The 21,696-nt window shown below is 45.2% G+C and overlaps 1 protein-coding gene across 1 annotated transcript in view; it reads right to left on the bottom strand.

Annotated features, from left to right (window-relative positions):
* Positions 1-19,452, bottom strand: part of espn (espin) — a 132,313-nt gene extending 112,861 nt beyond the window's left edge. Inside the window, exons 1-2 of the mRNA XM_067970279.1 lie at positions 19,122-19,452; positions 8,186-8,379 (exon numbers count right to left, since the gene is read on the bottom strand). Coding sequence (XP_067826380.1) covers positions 8,186-8,379; positions 19,122-19,415 — 488 coding nt within the window. The 5' untranslated portion in view covers positions 19,416-19,452. The remainder of the gene's footprint in view (positions 1-8,185; positions 8,380-19,121) is intronic.
* Positions 19,453-21,696: the final 2,244 nt, after the last annotated feature.

Below are 21,696 nucleotides of genomic sequence, written 5' to 3'. Positions count from 1 at the left end.
AATAATTAATCTAATTTCTTTACTGATGGGGGGGGGGGGGAGTTAAACAAGATTCAACCAAATCCAAGCTTAACCAGTCTAATGTTGATATTCTAAAAATCTCAAACCTCATTATTCCAGTGCAAATTGTCTCAACTCAAGGTTTTATTAATGAGAAGGTGGTAAAAGGACCATTTAATCCATCTCGCTTGGTCTGTCTTTTAGACTTTGACTTACTATTATCTGCCTGCTGCTTTGGTACAGAGTCTCCTCTACTCCTTGTTGCAACAGTAATCTGTCTAATTCTTTTTTGATTGCTACAATTCACTGCGTTCACTGGCAGTCTATTCCACAGTGTTTCTGAGTTACTCTAAGTTATATTTAGTATGAAGTTCTTTCACTTATAATTAGGGCCACTGGTTGACGATGACTGCGTAATAATAATGGAATTTGACTCAGTGCTTTGAGGATTGCATTCCGCAATCCCATTTGTTTTTCCTGTGAAAACCAAGAACTAGTGGCCTTGCTTATAATTGAGGCTGAACCTTTGTTACGGCCTTCATGAGAGCCATCGATCTTATGATTTTCACCCTTTGTGAGTTTCATTCTCCTGCTTTCTTCATAGAGGCCCAAAAAGACCCGACCTGTTGTATACAAGAGGCGCACTAACTCTGACATGGAATTTGGATTTGTGGACTATTTAATGCTGCGGGATATTCTAACCAAGTCCGATCTTATCCTCACCCAGCATCCGCACACACCTCTGGCACGCTGGATAATAACTAGAAGCAGGAACCCTGTCTGATTTCCCCCCCGATAGCCCAAGGGCTCTACAGTCAACTGTAGTCCCCCACGTCTGTCTGAGCTAAGGTCAACTAACGCCACTGACTAGGAATTGAGTCCATGAACAATCGATTATGGGGTAGACTGGTTTTAAACTGGTAAAGCTAATATCAGAAATCTTGCATAAGGGTTAATGGATACCCAAAAGTGATTTAAGCCGACAGATGCTCTTTACTGTGATCTAGCAAAGAGGATCAAATACCTTAAATATGTGAGTCCTTTTATATTGCCCTAAACCAATGCCAGTGCCACCTGGTTCCCCAAGCCAACTAAAAAGAAAGACTTGCATTTATATAGCGTCTTTCATGACCTCAGGACCTTCCAAAGCGCTTTACAGCCAATAAAATACTTTTGAAGTGTGGTCACTGTAATATAGGAAACTACATTGACTACAAGCTGACGGATTGGCTGCCAGGAAGAACCATTTCTTAGCTTGCAGTCAGATGAGCAACACCTAGCTTGAGGAAATTGATGGCATGAGTGCAATATTAAACCACCCACAGAATGATGGACGACATGGAGCAATTACAAGACTTCAATCTAAATGAAAGGTTCAGGTTAGGCAATAAACCATTAGAGGCAACATGATTAGTTCACTAATTCCCGCACTGTTTTCTACTCCTTTAACCACACTACATCACACACCACACACCACTATCCACACTCATTATAAGCTATTGTTACCAGACTCTGATTTACTAACTGCAATAGGCATTCAAAAGACATTCGATAAGGTGCCACATAAAAGGTTGTTACACAAGATAAGGGCTCATGGGGTGGGTGTAATATATTAGCATGGATAGAGGATTGGTTAACAGGCAGAAAACAGAGAGAAGGGATAAATGGTTGGCAGGCTGTAACTAGTGGGATGCTGCAAGGATCAGTGCTTGGGCCTCAGCTATTTACAATCTATATTAATGACTTAGATGAAGGGACCGAGTGTAATGTATCTAAGTTTGCTGATGATATAAAACTGGGAAAGTAAGCAGTGAGAAGGACACAAAGAGTCTGCAAAGGGATATAGACAGGTTAAGTGAGTGGGCAAGAAGATGCCAGATGGAGTATAATGGGGGTAAATGTGAGGTTATTCACTTTGGTAGAAAGAATAGAAAAACAGAATATTTTTTAAATGGTGAGAAACTATTAAATGTTGGTGTTCAGAGATTTTTGGGTGTCCTCGTACAAGAAACACATAAAGTTAGCACGAAGGTACAGTAAGCAATTAGGAAGGCAAATGGCACGTTAACCTTTATTGCAAGGGGGTTGGAGTACAAGAGTAAGGAAGTCTTGCTACAATTGTACAGGGCTTTGGTGAGACCTCACCTGGAGTACTGTATACAGTTTTGGTCTCCTTATCTAAAGAAGGATATTCTTGCCTTAGAGGCGGTGCAACAAAGGTTCACTAGATTGATTCCTGGGATGACAGGGTTGTCCTAGAGAGATTGGTAGAATGGGCCTATACCCTCTGGAGTTTAGAAGAATGAGATGTGATCTCACTGAAACATATAAGATTCTGAGGGGGCTTGACAGGGGTAGATGTTGAGAGGTTGTTTCCCCTGGCTGGAGAGTCTAGAACTAGGAGGCATAGTCTCAGGATAAGGGATCGGCCATTTAAGATTGAGGTGAGGAGGAATTTCTTCACTCAGAGGGTTGTGAATCCTTAGAATTCTCTACCCCAGAGGGCTGTGGATGCTCAGTCATTGAGTATATTCAAGGCTGCGCTAGATTTTTGGACTCCAGGGGAATCAAAGGATATGGGGATCGGGCGGGAAAGTGGAGTTGAGGTCGAAGATCAGTCACGATCTTATTGAATGGCGGAGCAGGCTCGAGGGGGCGTATGGCCTACACCTGCTCCTATTTCTTATGTTCTTATCTTCTTACACACCCAGCATTCTTTGCTTAGAAGAATCATTTCATTTTGTTCCACCATAATCGCCTGGTTACGGCCAGGAAATTCCTCGGAGCTGCTCCCTCTCTGCCGCTGCAACTTCACCGGGGGTGCGGTGGAAACGCCGCTTAACGCACGTAAACGGGTTCTCCGGCGGGGATATGGCAGTGGAGCGGGAGAAGGTGCAAGGAATTTCTTAGCCTGGATAAGGTTTTAGTCCCGCTCTGTAATCCAACGTCCTAACCATATCCTACACTTGGTATCAGCTACTGTAACCAGACCTGGCTGTCACTGTGTTCAATAAACTATTCCCTACCATAACCATTCTCTGAGATTACATGCAGCAACCAGACCCCATTCAAATAGTACCAGTTGTAAATAGGTCATACCTCCGAGCCACCAGAACTACCTCCAAGATTATCAGGTCTAACCTGAACTCAATCCAAGATTACCAACTGTAACTTGGCCCCAAGCATCGTGTACTGACTTAACCACATCCTGAATGGGTCTTCCCATTTTTCTGTTACATCAACAGACTGGAAAGAATGATTTCCCATCACAGAAAGCCACAACAGCCCCTACGTTCTAGAGAATGAATACTGAGTCTCTCCATGGAGTAGTGGGAAAGCAGCAGAAGAGGAGATTACAGAGTGAGCCCATGTGGGGAAGGGGATGCTGAATTGATAAGTGACTACTGTAAACCAGACAATTCTGAATCAAAGTGGAGCCATTCTTCTCAAAGGTGCAAAGAGGGGTCAAAATAAACAACCATAGAGGCAGATAAAATGTTGTTTTAACTGCTGCGATATATTAAATTAATAAACATTTTTTGCACGTTTCTGAAATGAAATCATCCTCACTCAGTCCTTTACAGCCCAGTTGAGTGAGAAAGTTGGACCTCTCATGTATTCAAACAACCCCTTCCCCGCAGAAACATTAAGCGGTTTACATAACTAAAGCATGAACAAAGAGGGTACTGTTATCACCCTGCGCCACAAGTGCTCTGCAGCCATTAATGCAGATTGATTGGCACTGGAGAGCAGCAACGAGAATATTGATGTCCAGGAAGTAATTAACGGTGCCGTCTGGTTCCTATTGTAACAGAAGATATTCCGATCAACTCTTTCCTTCCTGACATGGTGTGCTGAAGCTCAGAGGTGGCTTTCATATGCGCCAGTGGGGTGTTTGCACTGCAAGATCCCAGAGAATAGGTTACGTGCATCCAGTGGTAACCATACTATAAATTTACCGCATTCAATAAATCCCGGTGCCGGAAACACCCAGTGTAAAACAGGTCTTCCTGGTGGTCAGAATTAGCAAATAAGGCAAGAATTCATCGGGCTTACCACAAGCTGCGTATTCATTGTGATGGGGACCCAGTACTTTAGCCCAGCTTGGGAGTCAGTAAAAGAAATAAATAAAGACTTGCATTTATATAGCGTCTTTCACGACCTCAGGACGTCCCAAAGCACTTTACAGCCAATGAAGTACTTTTGAATTCTAGTCACCGTTATAATGTAGGAAATGCGGCAACCAATTTGCACACAGTAAGGTCTCACAAAACAGCAATGTGATAGTGACCAGATCATCTGTTTTTAGTGATGTTGGTTGAGGGGTAAATATTGGCCGGGGCACTGGGGAGAATTCCCCTGCTCTTCTTCAAAATTGTGCCATGGGGTCTTTTATGTCCACTTGAGAGGGCAGGTGGGACCTCGGTTCAACGTCTCATCCGTAAGACGGCACCTCCGACAGTGCAGCACTCCCTCAGTTCTACAATGGGAGTGTCAGCCTGGATAGTTCTTTACTAACTGAGTATTGCAGTGATTTTTTTCCCGGATTTGGGCTGCACCAGTTTGACTTCCAAATAGACTCCCAAGTACAAGACCCAACGGAGATGAATGGAGCGAGTCCATGATGTTGGATATCCTCCCTGCAACTGATGTCATCGGAGTGGCTAAAGGGGGAAGCTCAAAATAGTTGGGTCTTAGCGAACGCAAGAAAAGAGTTGGTATATTTTGACAGGTAACAGATACACATAGACTCCAGAAATTTCCACTAGGATTCTCCTGTTCAACCGCAGTAACTTCAGTGGAATCCCTGGAGAAACAGGGCGTGAACGGTTGGAAATTCGCCAGGGTTTCTGCCAAAATTAGAGCAGGAGTTCGGGGGACCCCCACTGAAACCCCTAGGGAGTCCAGACAGACTCCCTTTGAGCAGGGAGCATTCCCTCTCTGCGTTTCATTGGATGAAAACCTGAGCTTTTCCCGAAGGAAATTAATCTTAAAAGGGAATGGAAGTGAGACTCCTCGTGAATAAGGAGCCAATCGGTGGGACAGAGCCAATTTGCACAGCCACTGGTTCACAGTGAATGAATAAATCAAATCTTGTTTTTATTGAGACGATCCCATGGTTTTAGCCATATTTTGGGAATTCCATTCTACAAAACCATCCATTTTCCTGTGATAACCACAAGCTAGTGACCTTGCCTGTAGGTAACAGGCCACATAAAGAATTAGGTGCAGCAAGAAAAGAGATGACAGGCTGATGTCACTTGCGAGTTAGTGAATCATTTTATTTTCCAGCTTAGCAAAGCGACAAAGTAGCTTATCTCTGGCTTGTTGACATGTGGAATTTTCCAGCCCTGCTTCTCACACAAACACTCTGATATGTCCCCTCTCTCTCTCTCTCTCTCACATACACATACACTCTGATATGTCCCCTCTCTCTCTCTCTCACATACATACACTCTGATATGTCCCCTCTCTCTCTCTCACACACACATACACTCTGATATGTCCCCTCTCTCTCTCTCACACACACATACACTCTGATATGTCCCCTCTCTCTCTCACACACACACAGACACTCTGATATGTCCCCTCTCTCTCTCACACACACACATACACTCAGATATGTCCCCTCTCTCTCTCTCACACACAGACATGCACTCTGACAGTGCTCTCTCACACACCCTCTGTCTGTCTCTCACACTTACATACTCTGACAGCACTGCTGCTCACAGTACTGCCTTTATTTCTAGGGGGATGGAGTATAAAAGCAGGGAAGTCATGCTGCAACTGTACAAGGTGCTGGTGAGACCACACCTGGAGTACTACATACAGTTCTGGTGCCCTTATTTAAGGAAGGACATACTTGCATTGGAGGCAGTTCAGAGAAGGTTCACTAGGTTGATTCCGGGTATGGAAGGGTTGTCTTATGAGGAAAGATTGAACAGGTTGGGTCTATACTCATTGGAGTTTAGAAGAGTGAGAGGGGATCTTATTGAAACGTACAAGATTCTAAGGGAGACTCAATAGGGTAGATGCTGAGAGGATGTTATCCCTCATGGGGGAATCTAAAACTAGGGGGCATAGTCTCAGAATAAGGGGTCGCCCGTTTAAGATGGAAATGAGGAGGAATTTCTTCTTCCAGAGGGTCGTGAATCTTTGGAATTCTTTACCCCAAAAAGCTGTGGAGGCTGAGTCATTGAATACATTCAAGGCTGAGTTAGACAAACTTTTGATCAGCAAGGGAGTCAAAGGATATGGGGAAAGGGCAGGAAAGTGGAGTTGAGGTAAAAATCAGATCAGCCATGATCTCATTGAATGGCGGAGCAGGCTCGAGGGGCCGAATGGCCTACTCCTGCTCCTATCTCTTATGGTCTTACATCCTCTTTCTGTCTCTGGTGCACACATCGACTGGCTTTCCCTCTCTCACTTAATGGATCTGTCAACCCTGATGCATTTGGAGCACAACTTATGCATATGCTAAATAGGACCCCAGCTTTGGGCGGGTGTCCTTGCTGCCTGCGGTGAAAATCCAGGCAGGTCAGGTCCTAGCTGCTCCAGCGCGGATAACGCTTTTTTTTTAGGCGGCCGCCCCAGACGCCTGAAAATCGTATGAGGATCATATGGCATCCGACATTTTTCAGGAGTCCTCGGAGGGCGGGGCATAACCCTGCTTAATTCAACATTTTTTGCCCTCAATGTCCATCCAGAAAATGGGCGCCAGAACAAATTTCACAATATATTTCACTTATTTATTTATTGTTTAATAGATTCGTTTGGTAGTTCATAGCCTAAGCCATGGCAAGATAATATGCTTATTCTACTGCTTTATGACATCAAAGAGATCACATTATACAATAAGCCAAAATATAGTAATAATTCTTGTTCGAATCCTGGACTCACTACAATTATCTAAAGACAGGACAGGTAAAGCCAAACTCCAATTCAAAGGAAACAAGGACTCACTTATAAGAGTGATTTTTGATACCAAACCTAGAATCAGACAGCACAGAAGTAGGCCATTCGGCCCACTGTGCCTGTGCCGGCTCTTTGAAAGAGCTATCCAATTAGTCCCACTCCCCTGCTTTTTTCTCATTCACTCTGATGAGAAACAGTGTCTAGAGCAGCAATTTAAGACCTGCACAAGATATGTAGCACCCCTGTTTTCAATACACAGGGTATCTCCAGTCAGTGTTCTACGCATTCCAATCCTATGACTTCTACTCTATAATAGTTGGCAGGATGGTCAGTTTAAAGAAAACAGGAACATAGGAGCAGGAGCAGACCATTCAGCTCCTCAAGCCTGTCCCGCCATACAATCAGATCATGACTGATCTGTATCTTAACTCCATCTACCCGCCTTGGTTTTGTAACCCTTAATTCCCTTGCCTAACACAAATCTATCAATCTCAGTTTAGAAATTTTCAATTGACCCCTAGTCTCAACAGCTTTTTGGGGGAGAGTGTTCTAGATTTCCACTCTCCTTTGCATGAAAAAGTGCTTCCTGACATCACCCCTGAATGGCCTAGCTCTAATTTTAAGGTTATGGCCCCTTGTTCTGGACTCCCTCACCAGACGAAATAGTTTCTCTCTATCTACCCTATCAACTCCTTTAATCATCTTAAACACCTCAATTAGATCACCCCTTAATCTTCTACACTCAAGGGAATACAAGCATAGTCTATGCAGCCTGTCCTCTTAATTTAACCTTTTTAGTCCCGGTATCATTCCGGTGAAAACCTAACGGATGTCACTTGTGAAGCATTGACTTAGTGCAACAGAGGAGAAACGGCAAACAAATGGCATTCAAATTAATGGTGGGGAAATGGGATCTACTCTGTTATGGGTGTGCGATCCTGCCCGTCCAATTATCCTCCATGATGATCCTTTATCCCCAAATGTAATAGCAGTAAAATCTGCCGACTGTATCCAACAAGTTAAAGACACCAAGAGGCACTCCACCTTTATTGTGCTGGTTTAATTTTCTCCACGTTGAATCCTATATTGGATAATTGGGATTTGAATGGATCAGAAGTTTCAAGAATCCTAAAACTATCACTTGACCTCACTTTGCTCACCTCTCCACAAAGACAGAAAGTAACAGCTCAGGTACCGTAAGCAATGATTTGTTTCAATCACAGTGCATCAAGCAACTATCTCAGCCCATCTCGTTCCCTCCATTACTTACTTGGGACAATGTCCGAGCAGCAGTCGTAGTGATGGAAGGTCACCTTTGGCCGCAGCGTAATGCACGGGAAGTGCTCCAGTGTCTGTTGCTGCTTTTGGGTCACTGCCTGCGCTTTTCAATAACCACTCCGTAATATCATGATGCCCGAACCATGCAGCGAGTTGTAACACTGTAGCTCCAGAACTGTCTTTATCCTGCAGAGATTGAAAAAGAAAATCTATCAGTCTTTCAGATCCATGAAGTATTTGACAGCCATTTCCAAAATGGTTATTAAATCCTACCAAGCTAGTTGAGTATTTCTGTATTGTTTCCAGATTTGCAGTATGTGCAGCCAAGGAAGTTATGGTAAACCTTTATAAATCACTGGTTAGACCTCTGCCAGAGTATTGTGTCCAATTCTGGGCACCACACTTTAGGAAGGATGTCAAGGCTTTGGGACAGGGTGCAGAAGAGATTTACTAGAATGGTACCAAATGTGAGGGACTTCAGTTATGTGGAGAGACTGGAGAAGCTGGGATTGTTCTCCTTAGAGCAGAGAAGGTTAAGGGGAAATTTAATGGAGGTGTTCAAAATTATGAGGCGTTTTGATAGGGTAGATAGGGAGAAACTGTTTCCACTGGCAGAAGGGTCGGTAACCAGAGGACACAGATTTAAGGTCATTGGCAAAAGAACCAAAGGGGAGGTGAGGAGAATTTTTTTTACGCAGCGAGTTATGATGATCTGGAATGCACTGCCTGAAAGGGTGGTGGAAGCAATTTCACTCAACAGAGTCAATGATGATTTACAATTGTCCACTCCTCTCCATGTAGGAAAACATCCCAAGGAACTTTACAGGGTGAGCAGTAAGTAGGACAGACATTCGAAGAGGTGATCGAAAACATGGTCAAAGAAGCAAGCTTTGAGCTGGCTTTCGAAAACGGGGGAAAGGTGGCAGAACAAAGAGCTTCAGAGAGAGAGTTTAAGGGTGCATTCACATTCACAAGTTTGGTGTTGGTGTGAAGCAGAAACCTAGAGTGTAAATCAGGTGCCAAGGCCCAAACTCAATGCCAAACAAAGTGGAGACTACCAGAGACCAGCTCCTCCAGGGACTCTCACTCAGCTTCCTGCTGCTGTCAACTCAGACCCTGATCCTAGATTCCAGCTGTATTTACACTGCAACTGCAGCGTTAATACAAAGCCAAGTTCAGAGAGATTAGGAGAGAAGGCCACAAAAATGGAGGGGGATAAAATCTGCCAGCACCTGCTGCAACCCTCCCCCACCCACACTGTAACTTTGCCCCAATTTAACCCAAAACTCTTCCAGCTCCACACAATCATGCACACACACACACACACACACACACACACACCCACACACACACACACACACACACACACACAGACAACTCTTCCACCACCACCGCATACAACTCTAGCATTTATTTATCTTTGTTCAACCTCCTCTCTATCTTCACCAACTGGGCTGCAGGTAAATTTTTTTTGACACTGGTCTGTGGCGGGTTTTATAAAAGTCCTGCTGCAGTTTTAAAATGTCCATCTCCCACCAGCTAGCTGTCCATTCTAGTCCATGCAATGCGCTGACACTGCACTGTTACATCGAACATAATCTACTTTAACTAAATATAGATACCTCTAAACCAGCCATAATGCAGCTAACATCACAGCAGGGCATCGGTTTATTGGCGGATTACACAAAGCAAATTAACAATCCACGCCTGCCATTGTTTCATTATTCACTCACACGCATACCTAGCAAAATAGCGCAGATCTCACACTCAATTTCCCACAATGTAGTGTTCAATAATATGAAGTAATTTATAAAAGGTTTGAAACAATATTGTGCTGATGTTAAAAATTTCAGTTTAATTATAGAATATACTAACATTTATTTATTTTTTTTATTCCCAGTTGTTCTGCTGTTCTTTCCTGGAGTCTCTGGGGCTGACATTCTGGGGGAGACTTCTTGGAGCATTGGCCGACTCACAAATTTGCTCCTGACCCAATCCCAAATTCCATGGTCAGGGGCATTTACACATTGTCAGCGGGTGTCTATGGCATTTACAGTATCAATGGAAGAAATAAGTACTTGCATTTATATAGCGCCTTTCACGATCCCAGGAAGTCCCAAAATAAAATACTTTTTGAAGTGAATTCACTGTTGTAATGCAGGAAACAGTGCAGTCAATTTGTGCACAGCAAGATCCCACAATGTGATAATGACCAGGTAATCTGTTTTAGATGTTGGTTGAGGGATAAATGTTGGCCAGGACACCGGGAGAACTCCCCTACACCTCTTTGAAATAGTGCCATGGGATGTTTAACATCTATCTGAGAGGCCAGACGGGACCTTGGTTTAACATCTCATCCAAAAGACGGTACCTCTGACAGTGCAGCACTGCAAGTGTTAGCCTAGATTCTGTGCTCAAGTCTCTGGTGTGGGACTTGAACCTACAACCTGCTGACTCAGAGGTGAGCCACTGCTGACACTTGGTCACAATGGAGCGTCCGTCTCAGGTAGGGAGGGATTTCGCTGCAGCACTTGACCGTGGTGTGAGTTGGCTGGTTGTACCAGCCGAAGATTTTTTTTTAAATTAAAGCAGTGGTCAGGATTGTGATATTGAGACTGTAAACTGATCGCCCAGCTCTGCGATCAATGGGCCTTCAGCAATGCTGGACGCAAGGGACTTACAGACCTCCCCTGAGTCTAGTGTTGCTGGGGTGCAAATGAAGGGAAATGCATTGTATGAAGTGTTTCTGTCATTCGATTTAAGCCATAATGTGCCCGCCCCTTTCTCCCCCGCCCAAAAACTCACAAAAGTTCTGATGGAGGAAGATAAAGCAGCAGACTCAGTCTAGACAGATCCCTCCTCCCAAATTTACCACCTACCTTCCAGGATGCATTCCATTTATGGCCCCAGAGTCGATGGGGAGGGGGGGGGGTAGATTTCAGTCCCTTTGCCTTTTCCTGTATGCAGTTTCACGAGCAATGATAATGTCTTTATTTGTGAGGTCGAGAGCATGGGTGTTGGCAGGCTATTTGGCCGTGTATGGCATCACAGGTAAGCCCAAGCCTCCTCTTATCCAACATCCACACATGCACAGCGGTGGTCGTCGTTTCACTCTTTGTTATATAGTTTTTGGGGTTCCTAATAATCCAGCATTGAGTGAACAACCAGATTTATTATGGGGCCCTCAGCTCTTCCAGCCTACTGCATGCACTCGAATTCCCTTCCTGAAGCCCCCCTACCTTGCCACAACTCTCCCCACTTTTAAAACCTCCGATTGTGCTTTCGCTCACCTTTTTTCATCTTTTTGCTTATGTTTGATTGGACCATATGTCTCTTTCTTATATTAGTGGTGGCCTTAAAAGGGGCACTTTGTTGTGCTGATTCTTATTTTCTGACACTGGGGCAACCCAGTGTCATCCTTATTGGTCCATCAAGATAGGCCCAAACTCCTCCGCGATACCCAGTTCCTTCTCTGTAAACTGTTTTGCTAGGTTAAAGCTGCTATGGAAGTGCACACTGTTGCTGACTGAAAATGTTTTACGCTCAGCTCTGCTCCATCTTGCAGGTTGACCTACTACGCCCATCTGGCTCTAACCAATTCTGAACTGAAACATGGAGGACAGACAGACACACACACACACACACACCACAGTCACTGGACAGCGACCAGGAGCCGTAAAGCTCGCTGTGTCCCCACCCTCAACATTCCCAGTCCAGTGGAGCCACAGCTGAAATGAGCTTTGACTATCTAGCAATAGAGATGGGGATACATGGCGCTGAACTTTAGTATTTAATCTTTCTCCAAAAACGGCAAGGCTTCAACAGAATAAAGTCATTAATTGATTTTAAATCTCACAAATAAATTTTGAGACGGCGATCAATCAAGATATGTTAATCTTTAAGGGAGCAAGATAGTAACAATAGTTAACATTTTTTCATTCCAGCCTCACTCGGCAGCATTGTAACAATTTGGGTTTGTGCACAAGGGAATGAGGACTTTAAATGAGAACACGTAAAAATATAACTAAGATCTTGACGAGACCTCAAATAGATCCCAATTAGTCTAGCGTTTGCCCCCTGACCCCAGGGACACCTTCCAGTGGTTCCAATTGCATCAGCGACAAGCATAAATTAAACTTCAAGGGAATAAGCCTCTTCTGCTTTCTGATGCTTATTAAATAACTCTACACGAGAAGCAAATCTCAGCATTTCCCAGATGATGGTCAGATCCTTCCTGCATTTTCCCCCCGGTAATTTTCCTGCTTTCTTAATGATATTCCCGTATGTCTTTCCCGTGAGAATGAGCGTGCAATAAGGAAAGTATGGAGGCCGTGAAATTACTCCAATATTGGGTTCAAGTCCCACTCCAGAGACTTGAGTACATAAGCTATGCTGGCACTTCAGTGCAGTACTGAGGGAGTGCTGCACTGTCGGAGGTGCCGTCTTTTGGATGAGACGTTAAACCCAGGCCCTCGTCTGCCCTCTCAGGTGGACGTAAAAGATCCCATGGCACCATTCGAAGAAGAGCAGGGCAGTTCTCCCCGGTGTCTTGTCCAATAGTTGTCCTCAACCAACATCACTAGAACAGATTATCTGGTCATTATCTCATTGCCGTTTGTGGGATCTTGCTGTGCGCAAATTGGCTGCCGCGTTTCCTACATTACGACAGTGACTACACTTCAAAAGTACTTCATTGACTGTAAAGCGCTTTGGAATGTCCTGAGGTCGTGAAAGGCACTGTTATGAATGCAAGTCTTTCTTTCTTGGACTTATAGTCAAGATATGCAATGCTGATGTTTGGTAGGGATTGTTGTACACCATAAACGCACAAGCATCATTTCTTAAATTGGACCCTGTCACTGAAAGTTTTTAGCCTTGTTAATTCCGGGTTGCGTTCCCACAGAAGATGCGGATATCAGGGCTGATTTTACCAATGCGCAATGCCGGCAGGAGAGCCTCACCCACCGGCAGCGTGTATCGGCAAATTGTGGCCAAGCTTCCCATGATTTCCATTCAGTAAACAGAAATCTTGGGGACATCTCCCATAATCTCCAGGTATGCGTTCCCAGTGGGTGAAACTTCCGGCCAGGTGCAAAATTTCATAACATCTGCCCCATAGTGCCTGTTCTGGGGTTAGGAGCAGGCCATTCATCCCAACCAGCCTGCTCAGCCATTCTTGTTAGTTGTGGCAGCTTCACCTTTCACTAGATGCTCAGTTTCATAAACACTGTAATGCCCCAGTTTTCAAATCACTACAGTCCTACCAATAGGATACTGGCACGTCATAAGAAAGAAAGAAAGATTTGCATTTATGTAACGCCTTTTACGACCTTGGGACATCCCAAAACACTTTACAGCTAATGAAGTACTTTTGAAGTGTAGTCGCTGTTGTAACGTAGGAAACGTGGCAGGCAATTTGCAGACAACAGGGTCCCACAAACAGCAATGTGATAATGACCAGATAATCTGTTTTGGGTGATGGTTGAGGGATAAGTATTGGCCAGAACGCTGGGGAGAACTGTCCTACTCTTCGAGTAGTGCCATGGGATCTTTTACATCCACCTGAGAGGGGGGACAGGGCCTCAGTTTAACATCTCATCTGAAAGATGGCACCTCCAACAGTGCAGCACTCCCTCCGTACTGCACTGGAGCGCCAGCCTAGATTTTGTGCTCAAGTCTCTAGTCAACCCAGCACCAAATAATGTCAGTGTCGGCTACTTATATTTGGTGCTGCTGGCAGTATTCGAAGACACCAGGCAAAAGCCCCCATTTCCAGCCGGGTTTGTGGCCTCTGATGACTAGCATGTTAGGTCATTTATGCGCCAGTGATGCCATTCTTGCTGTTGGCGGTGATCTATAATATATAAAGAGGGCATAAGAGTAGGCAAGCTATTGGCACAGCAGTAAAATGTGTTGGCTTGAGCGTACTTTTTCCCCTATTGAACAGGCTGGAGGGGCTGAATGGCCTACTCCTGTTCCTACGTTCCTATTGTAGTCCGCTAAATAAAGCTGAGGAATGCACTGAGAGCGAATGTTTACTTGTGCTGCCTTCAATTACCTGGAACACTTGCTGGATTTCACAATATATTTTGTTATTAAAATCCCAATGGGATATTATGACTTCATTCGATTAGAAGTACTGCAGCCTACAGATGGAAATCATAAATGATAAGCCTCTTTATAACTCATCGTCTGGCTCCAAAAAATCATGTTAAAAATAAATTTTCCTTGTACAATGAAAAAGAACTGAGGGAGTGCTGCACTGTCAGGTGCCTTCTTTTGGATAGGACATTAAACCGAAGCCCCGTCTGCCCTCTCAGGTGGACTTAAATGATCCCATGGCATTATTCGAATAAGAGCAGGGGAGTTCTCTCCAGGGCTAAATGGGTTAAATTATGAGGACAGTTTGCATAGACTAGGCTTGTATTCCCTGGAGTATAGAAGATTAAGGGGTGATCTAATGAGGTGTTTCAGATGATTAAAGGAATTGATAGATAGATAAACTATTTCCAATGGTGGGAGAGTCCAGAAAAAGGGAGAATAACCTTAAAATTAGAGCTAGGCCGTTCGAGGGTGATGTCAGGAAGCACTTCTTCACACAAAGGGGAGTGGAAATCTGGAACTCTCTCCCCCCAAAAAGCTGTTGAGGCTGGGGGTCAATTGAAAAATTCAAAATAGAGATTGATAGATTTTTGTTAAACAAGGGTATTATGGGTTATGGAACCAAGGCAGGTAGATGAAGTTAAGGTACAGATCAGCCATCATCTAATTGAATGACGGAACAGGCTCAAGGGGCTGAATGGTCTACTCCTGTTCCTTATCTGGAACCTTTTTTGTGCTCATCAAGGGGAGGGATGGTAATACTGGGGAAGAGGACACTTTCTCATTTGAGTCACCCAGGTCAGCAACAAATGCAGAATAAAGTTCCCTCTACTCCACCCCAATAACATGCCTCAGTCCCAACTTTAGACAGACCACCCCCTACTGCACCATTATGCGTTTTCCCATACTACTCTGAATGAGATTACCAATGAGTAGTATATTAGGGACATTTTGTTCTGTAGGCCACTGTCCACTGTCTACTGTCTGAACTCATTTCACTTCCGACCAGCAGCTAGAGGAGACTTTCATCCCATCCGGGTGAGATTTGAACCCAGGTTCCAGAAATGGAAGTATAGTCTCTTACCCACTGCGCCTCCCAGTTCCTCTCTTATTTTCTATTCGCCCCCACCCACCCCCTTTACTGTACCAGCTTCCTTTCTCCACTCGTTAGGCCTGTTTATTATTTTTTTGTGCTTGGTAAGCAGAGGGATGTTGGTGCTGGGGAATGGAACACTCTCCCGTTGGAGTTACTCAATGTCAGCATCAAACACTCCCAGGTCAGACATAGCGAGGTTCGATGCAGAGTAAAGATCCTCAGGTACATAGGAAGAGGAGCAGGCCATTCAGCCCCGCGAGTTTGTTCCGCCATTCAATTAGATCATGGCTGATCTGTATCCCAACTCCATCCACCTGTCTTGGTTCCATGTCCTATGTTCAGTTTTATGCAGTGGGCCCATCCCCTAAAGGGACCGGGTTGAAACTGCTCCAAATTCCTTTCACAGATGATCCTTACAGCTAGTGGATGAAGAAAAAATTTCATTCCATGAAACCGGGCTGGATCTGAACCAAGATCCTAGGCATAAACGGCCAGTGTTTAAATCCATGCATCTTTGTTCATTCAGAATTGCCGTTCCTTTTTGTTTCCATAAATAAATTTAAATAAACTAATTTTAAAGGGGTGATGCTTCTTTTAGAACATCCCAGATAGAAAGTTGGTACAAACGCATTAAGTGTTTTGTGATCAACCAGCAACAGCAATTTCTACTCCTACACCGTGTCCTTGTGTGTGGGGGAATGGGGCAAAAATGCACGAAAAAAATCCTGTGACTAAAAGACAGAAACTTTGATTCTGTAAGTCTCATTCATAAATGACCAAACAGTTCTTCAGTAAATAAATTATAAGGAAATGAGAAGCAACAAAAGAAATATATTGGGTGTTTTTGAGGGGTGGGTTAATTAAGATGTAGGACAGAATTGCTGGGAAAGAGAACATTTTTTCGTTAGGGATCCTGACATCATGCACTTCCAGGTCAGTTAGACGCAGAGCGAAGTGCCCTCTACACTGCCCCAACATTATGCTTTATCCCCAACCTCAGAAGAGCGGCCCGACCTCACCAGTATGAATTTCTCCACTTCTCATGCCAGCTAGCTTTAGACCAGAAATATAGAGCAGAATTAGGGTTGGAAATAAACTTAAAATAGCTCCTATGTTCTCTGAAGTTCATATGAAATTCTTTTTGAAATCATTACCAACCACTAAATAAGATAGACAGCAATGAACTACATTTACAATGAGTCCATATTCTTGTACTAAAAAATTCTATTTTTTTTTCCTATTTTACTTCAATCATTCCCCCATGTCCTCCTAGCTGTAGGAGGTAGTTACAGAATAAATAGTAGAGGTAGGAGGAAGTTACAGAGGATAACAGAAACACGAAGGAGGTTCAGAGCCAATAACTAAAAGGTACGGGGGAGTTTCAAAAAAATAATGGAAAAGTAGGAGGAAGTTACAAAGGGAAATGACAGAGGGGTGGGAAGAAATTAGTCAATGATTCATTTGTAGGAAGGATAGAACTACATAAAATAAGGGGCAGGTAGGAGGGGATGAAGGAGAGAATAATTAACTGATTGAAGGAAATTGCACAGGGAATAATGGAAGGTTGTTGGGAGTTACATTATGGGTGGGAGCATGGAATTGTCGGGAGCTGGGGAGTCAGATGGAGAATAATGGAATGCAGGAAGGATTACACAAAGATTAACAGGATACAAGAAATAATTACACAGGGAAATGGGATCCAAGAGGGAATTACACATAGAAAAATGAAACACAAGAGGGAATTGCACAAGGATTAATGGAATGCAAGAGAAAGTCACATAAAACAGCAGGAAGTTACATAGGGAATAAAGGGAACCTGTTACTCAGTTTCTGCCAAACTCGTTTCATTGCAGTGTAAGAGCTCAGTTAAGAAAACAGACCCTAGAGCTCTCAATATTATGAAATGTCTCGTGTTTGTTTCATACTTTATTGCCTATGCATTATCCCACTGAAATGAGTTTAACAGGAAAAGCAAATTAGGGACTAACTACCCAACTCTTTGATATTCCCAACAATTTCTGAGGTCCATATAGGCTCTGTCAGGATACAGTTCATTCCCTGTTGTACAGTGAAAAAAAATGATTCATGGCACAGTTAAAATGAGTACAATGTATATTCGAGGATCTGGAGCACTCCCAATATCCTGGTTTGGATGGTCACAATTAGCTTTTACCCAGTGTTACTATTAATAGAACTACAATGAACACAATTATAATAATTGGGAAACATTAGAACTGTGCAGGGATTTATTCCCATCAATGGACCCCGTTACCATCACAGGGCCCTACCTCTTTATTTATGATCAGAGGCCTTTTGGAATAATCAAGTCGTCAGACCCCATCCAGCAGGTCCTATGTCTGAGCTCTGTTTCCAGCCCCCAGCGCTATTTCCCCCAGACCCCAACCCTACTGCCCCAGACCCCAACCCTACTGCCCCCAGATCCCAACCCCACTGCCCCCAGCCCCAGACCCCAACCATACTGCCCCCAGCTCCACTTCCCCAGACCCCAACCCCACTGCCCCCAGACCCCAGCTCCACTTCCCCAGACACCAGCTCCACTGCCCCCAGACCCCAGCTCCGCTTCCCCAGACCCCAACCATACTGCCCCCAGACCCCAGCTCCGCTTCCCCAGACCCCAACCATACTGCCCCCAGACCCCAGCTCCGCTTCCCCAGACCCCAACCATACTGCCCCCAGACCCCAGCTCCGCTTCCCCAGACCCCAACCATACTGCCCCCAGACCGAACCCCACTGCCCCCAGACCCCAGTTCCACTTCCCAGACCCCAACCCCACTGCCCCCAGACCCCAAACCATACTGCCCCCAGACCCCAGCTCCACTTCCCAGACCCCAACCCCACTGCCCCCAGACCCCAGCTCCACTGCCCCCAGACTCCCAACCATACTGCCCCCAGCTCCACTTCCCCAGACCCCAGCTCCACTGCCCCCAGACCCCAGCTCCACTGCCCCCAGACCCCAGCTCCACTGCCCCCAGACCCCAGCTCCACTGCCCCCAGACTCCCAACCATACTGCCCCCAGACCCAAACCCCACTGCCCCCAGACCCCAGTTCCACTTCCCAGACCCCAACCCCACTGCCCCCAGACCCCCAACCATACTGCCCCCAGACCCCAGCTCCACTTCCCCAGACCCCAACCCCACTGCCCCCAGGCCCCAGTTCCACTTCCCAGACCCCAACCCCACTGCCCCCAGACCCCCAACCATACTGCCCCCAGACCCCAGCTCCACTTCCCAGACCCCAACCCCACTGCCCCCAGACCCCAGCTCCACTGCCCCCAGACTCCCAACCATACTGCCCCCAGCTCCACTTCCCCAGACCCCAACCCCACTGCCCCCAGACCCCAGCTCCACTTCCCCAGACCCCAGCTCCACTGCCCCCAGACTCCCAACCATACTGCCCCCAGCTCCACTTCCCCAGACCCCAACCCCACTGCCCCCAGACCCCAGCTCCTCTTCCCCAGACTGCCCCCATACCCAATGCCCCCAGACCCCAGACCCCAACCATCCTGCCCCCAGCTCCACTTCCCCAGACCCCAACCCCACTGCCCCCAGACCCCAGCTCCTCTTCCCCAGACTGCCCCCAGACCCAATGCCCCCATACCCAATGCCCCCAGACCCAATGCCCCCAGACCCAATGCCCCCAGACCCAATGCCCCCAGACCCCAGCCTTCAGTCCTACAATCTGCAGCCCCGCCGCCTCCAGCCCACTCACCTGGAGCTGACATCCCCCGGAGGTGAGCAGCCACTGCAGACAAGCCAAGTTGCCGGTGGCCGCCGCGTCGTGTGCCGGAGTTGCCCCGTTCCTGGCTCTCTTATTCCCGGGCAGTTTCGCTTCCTCCACCAGATATTTGAGAGCGTCCAGTTTCCCGGAGCGAGCGGCGTGATGGACCGGGGAAGCTCCGAGATGGTCCGTCACCTTGTGCTGGATCAAACCTTGACTCTGCAACTCTTCCAACGTTTGGAGATCGCCGTTCTTGGCAGCGACCAGAGAGAGATCCAAAACCATTTTATATGTTGTTTATTTTTCTTAACATTAATTCCAGTTTTTTTCCCCCCCCCCTTCTTCCCGTTTCACTTTTTACGCGTGACCATTTCACACTGGCGTCTGTTCCCTTGCAAATCCCCCTGGGTTGTGCCATGCTGAATATTTAATCACAGGAGACCTGAATAATCTATGAAAGAGGCGGCACCAGATCAGGCAGAACAACAGTCAACAAACTGCCGTTTATTCACTCCCTAAAGCTGCACTCTGCTGCTCAATATCACCCATCAGAAGTTTGCAGTGAGAAGTACATGAATCCGCTACATACATGGGAAATTCAGACATGTGTTCATTTCAACTGCTTGGCGTTTGGTTTTATTGAACTGTGCTTTTGAAATACTCATTTTGAGTTGAACACCCTTAAATGGTTCAATTATGCTAAAAGGACTTGACTCATCAAACCCAATTGTAAATTCATCTTATCTTCAGGGTATACTGGATGCGCCAAATATCTCAGGAAAATAAAGCATGGAACCAGAAAAGGCTTTTTAGACCCTCAATTTTAAAATTCCTATCACCCTGTTCAAATCCCTCCATGGCCTCGCCCCTCCCTATCTCTGTAACCTCCTCCAGCCCCACAACCTTCCGAGAACTCTCCCTCCAACTCTAGACTCTTGTGTATCCCCCATCTTAAAACTTACCTCTTTGACCAAGCTTTTAGTCACCTGTCCTAAAGTCTCCTTCTTTGGCTCAGTGTCAATTTTTGCTGATTACACTCATATGAAGGATTCTATCACTTTAATATACCAGGGTAATAATGACCTTTGGTATTGTGATACACTGGAGCAATAATGCCCTTTAACATTGAGCTATACTGGGTGATAGTGGCTTTTAGCAATGTGGAAAACTAGGGTAATAATTACCTTTGACACTGTGAAATACTGGAGTATTAATAGCCTTTAGCCCAGTGATGTAGTAGGATAGTAATGACCTTGTGCTATCCTGGAGTAATGATGGACTTTAGCCCTGTAGTATTCTGGAGCAACAGTGAGCTTTAGCACTGTGGTATACAAGGGCAATAATGGACGTTAGCACCATGGTATACAAGGGTAATAATGGGCTTTAGCACTGTGGAATACATGGGTAATAATGGGCTTTAGCACTGTGGAATACAAGGGTAATAATGGGCTTTAGTACTGTGGTATACATGGGTAATAATGGGCTTTAGCACTGTGGAATACATGGGTAATAATGGGCTTTAGCACTGTGGAATACAAGGGTAATAATGGGCTTTAGCACTGTGGAATACAAGGGTAATAATGGGCTTTAGTACTGTGGAATACATGGGTAATAATGGGCATGAGCACCGTGGTATACATGGGTAATAATGGGCTTTAGCACTGTGGAATACATGGGTAATAATGGGCTTTAGTACTGTGGTATACATGGGTAATAATGGGCTTTAGCACTGTGGAATACATGGGTAATAATGGGCTTTAGCACCGTGGTATACATGGGTAATAATGGGCTTTAGCACTGTGGAATACATGGGTAATAATGGGCTTTAGCACCGTGGTATACATGGGTAATAATGGGCTTTAGCACCATGGTATACATGGGTAATAATGGGCTTTAGCACTGTGGAATACATGGGTAATAATGGGCTTTAGCACTGTGGAATACAAGGGTAATAATGGGCTTTAGTACTGTGGTATACATGGGTAATAATGGGCTTTAGCACTGTGGAATACATGGGTAACAATGGGCTTTAGCACTGTGGAATACAAGGGTAATAATGGGCTTTAGTACTGTGGTATACATGGGTAACAATGGGCTTTAGCACTGTGGTATACATGGGTAATAATGGGCTTTAGCACTGTGGAATACAAGGGTAATAATGGGCTTTAGTACTGTGGTATACATGGGTAACAATGGGCTTTAGCACTGTGGAATACAAGGGTAATAATGGGCTTTAGCACTGTGGTATACAAGGGTAATAATGGGCTTTAGCACTGTGGTATACATGGGTAATAATGGGCTTTAGCACTGTGGTATACATGGGTAATAATGGGCTTTAGCACTGTGGTATACATGGGTAATAATGGGCTTTAGCACTGTGGAAGATATGGATAATAATGGGCTTTAGCACTGTGGAATACAAGGGTAACAATGGACTTTAGCACTGTGGTATACATGGGTAATAATGGGCTTTAGTACTGTGGTATACATGGGTAATAATGGACTTTAGCACTGTGGTATACATGGGTAACAATGGGCTTTAGCACTGTGGTATACAAGGGTAATA

This window comes from Heptranchias perlo, chromosome 32, assembly GCF_035084215.1.
Source record: "Heptranchias perlo isolate sHepPer1 chromosome 32, sHepPer1.hap1, whole genome shotgun sequence".
NCBI classification, from domain to species: domain Eukaryota; kingdom Metazoa; phylum Chordata; class Chondrichthyes; order Hexanchiformes; family Hexanchidae; genus Heptranchias; species Heptranchias perlo.
Note: the sequence above shows the minus strand (reverse complement) of the source record. Positions and strands in the feature narration are given on the sequence as shown.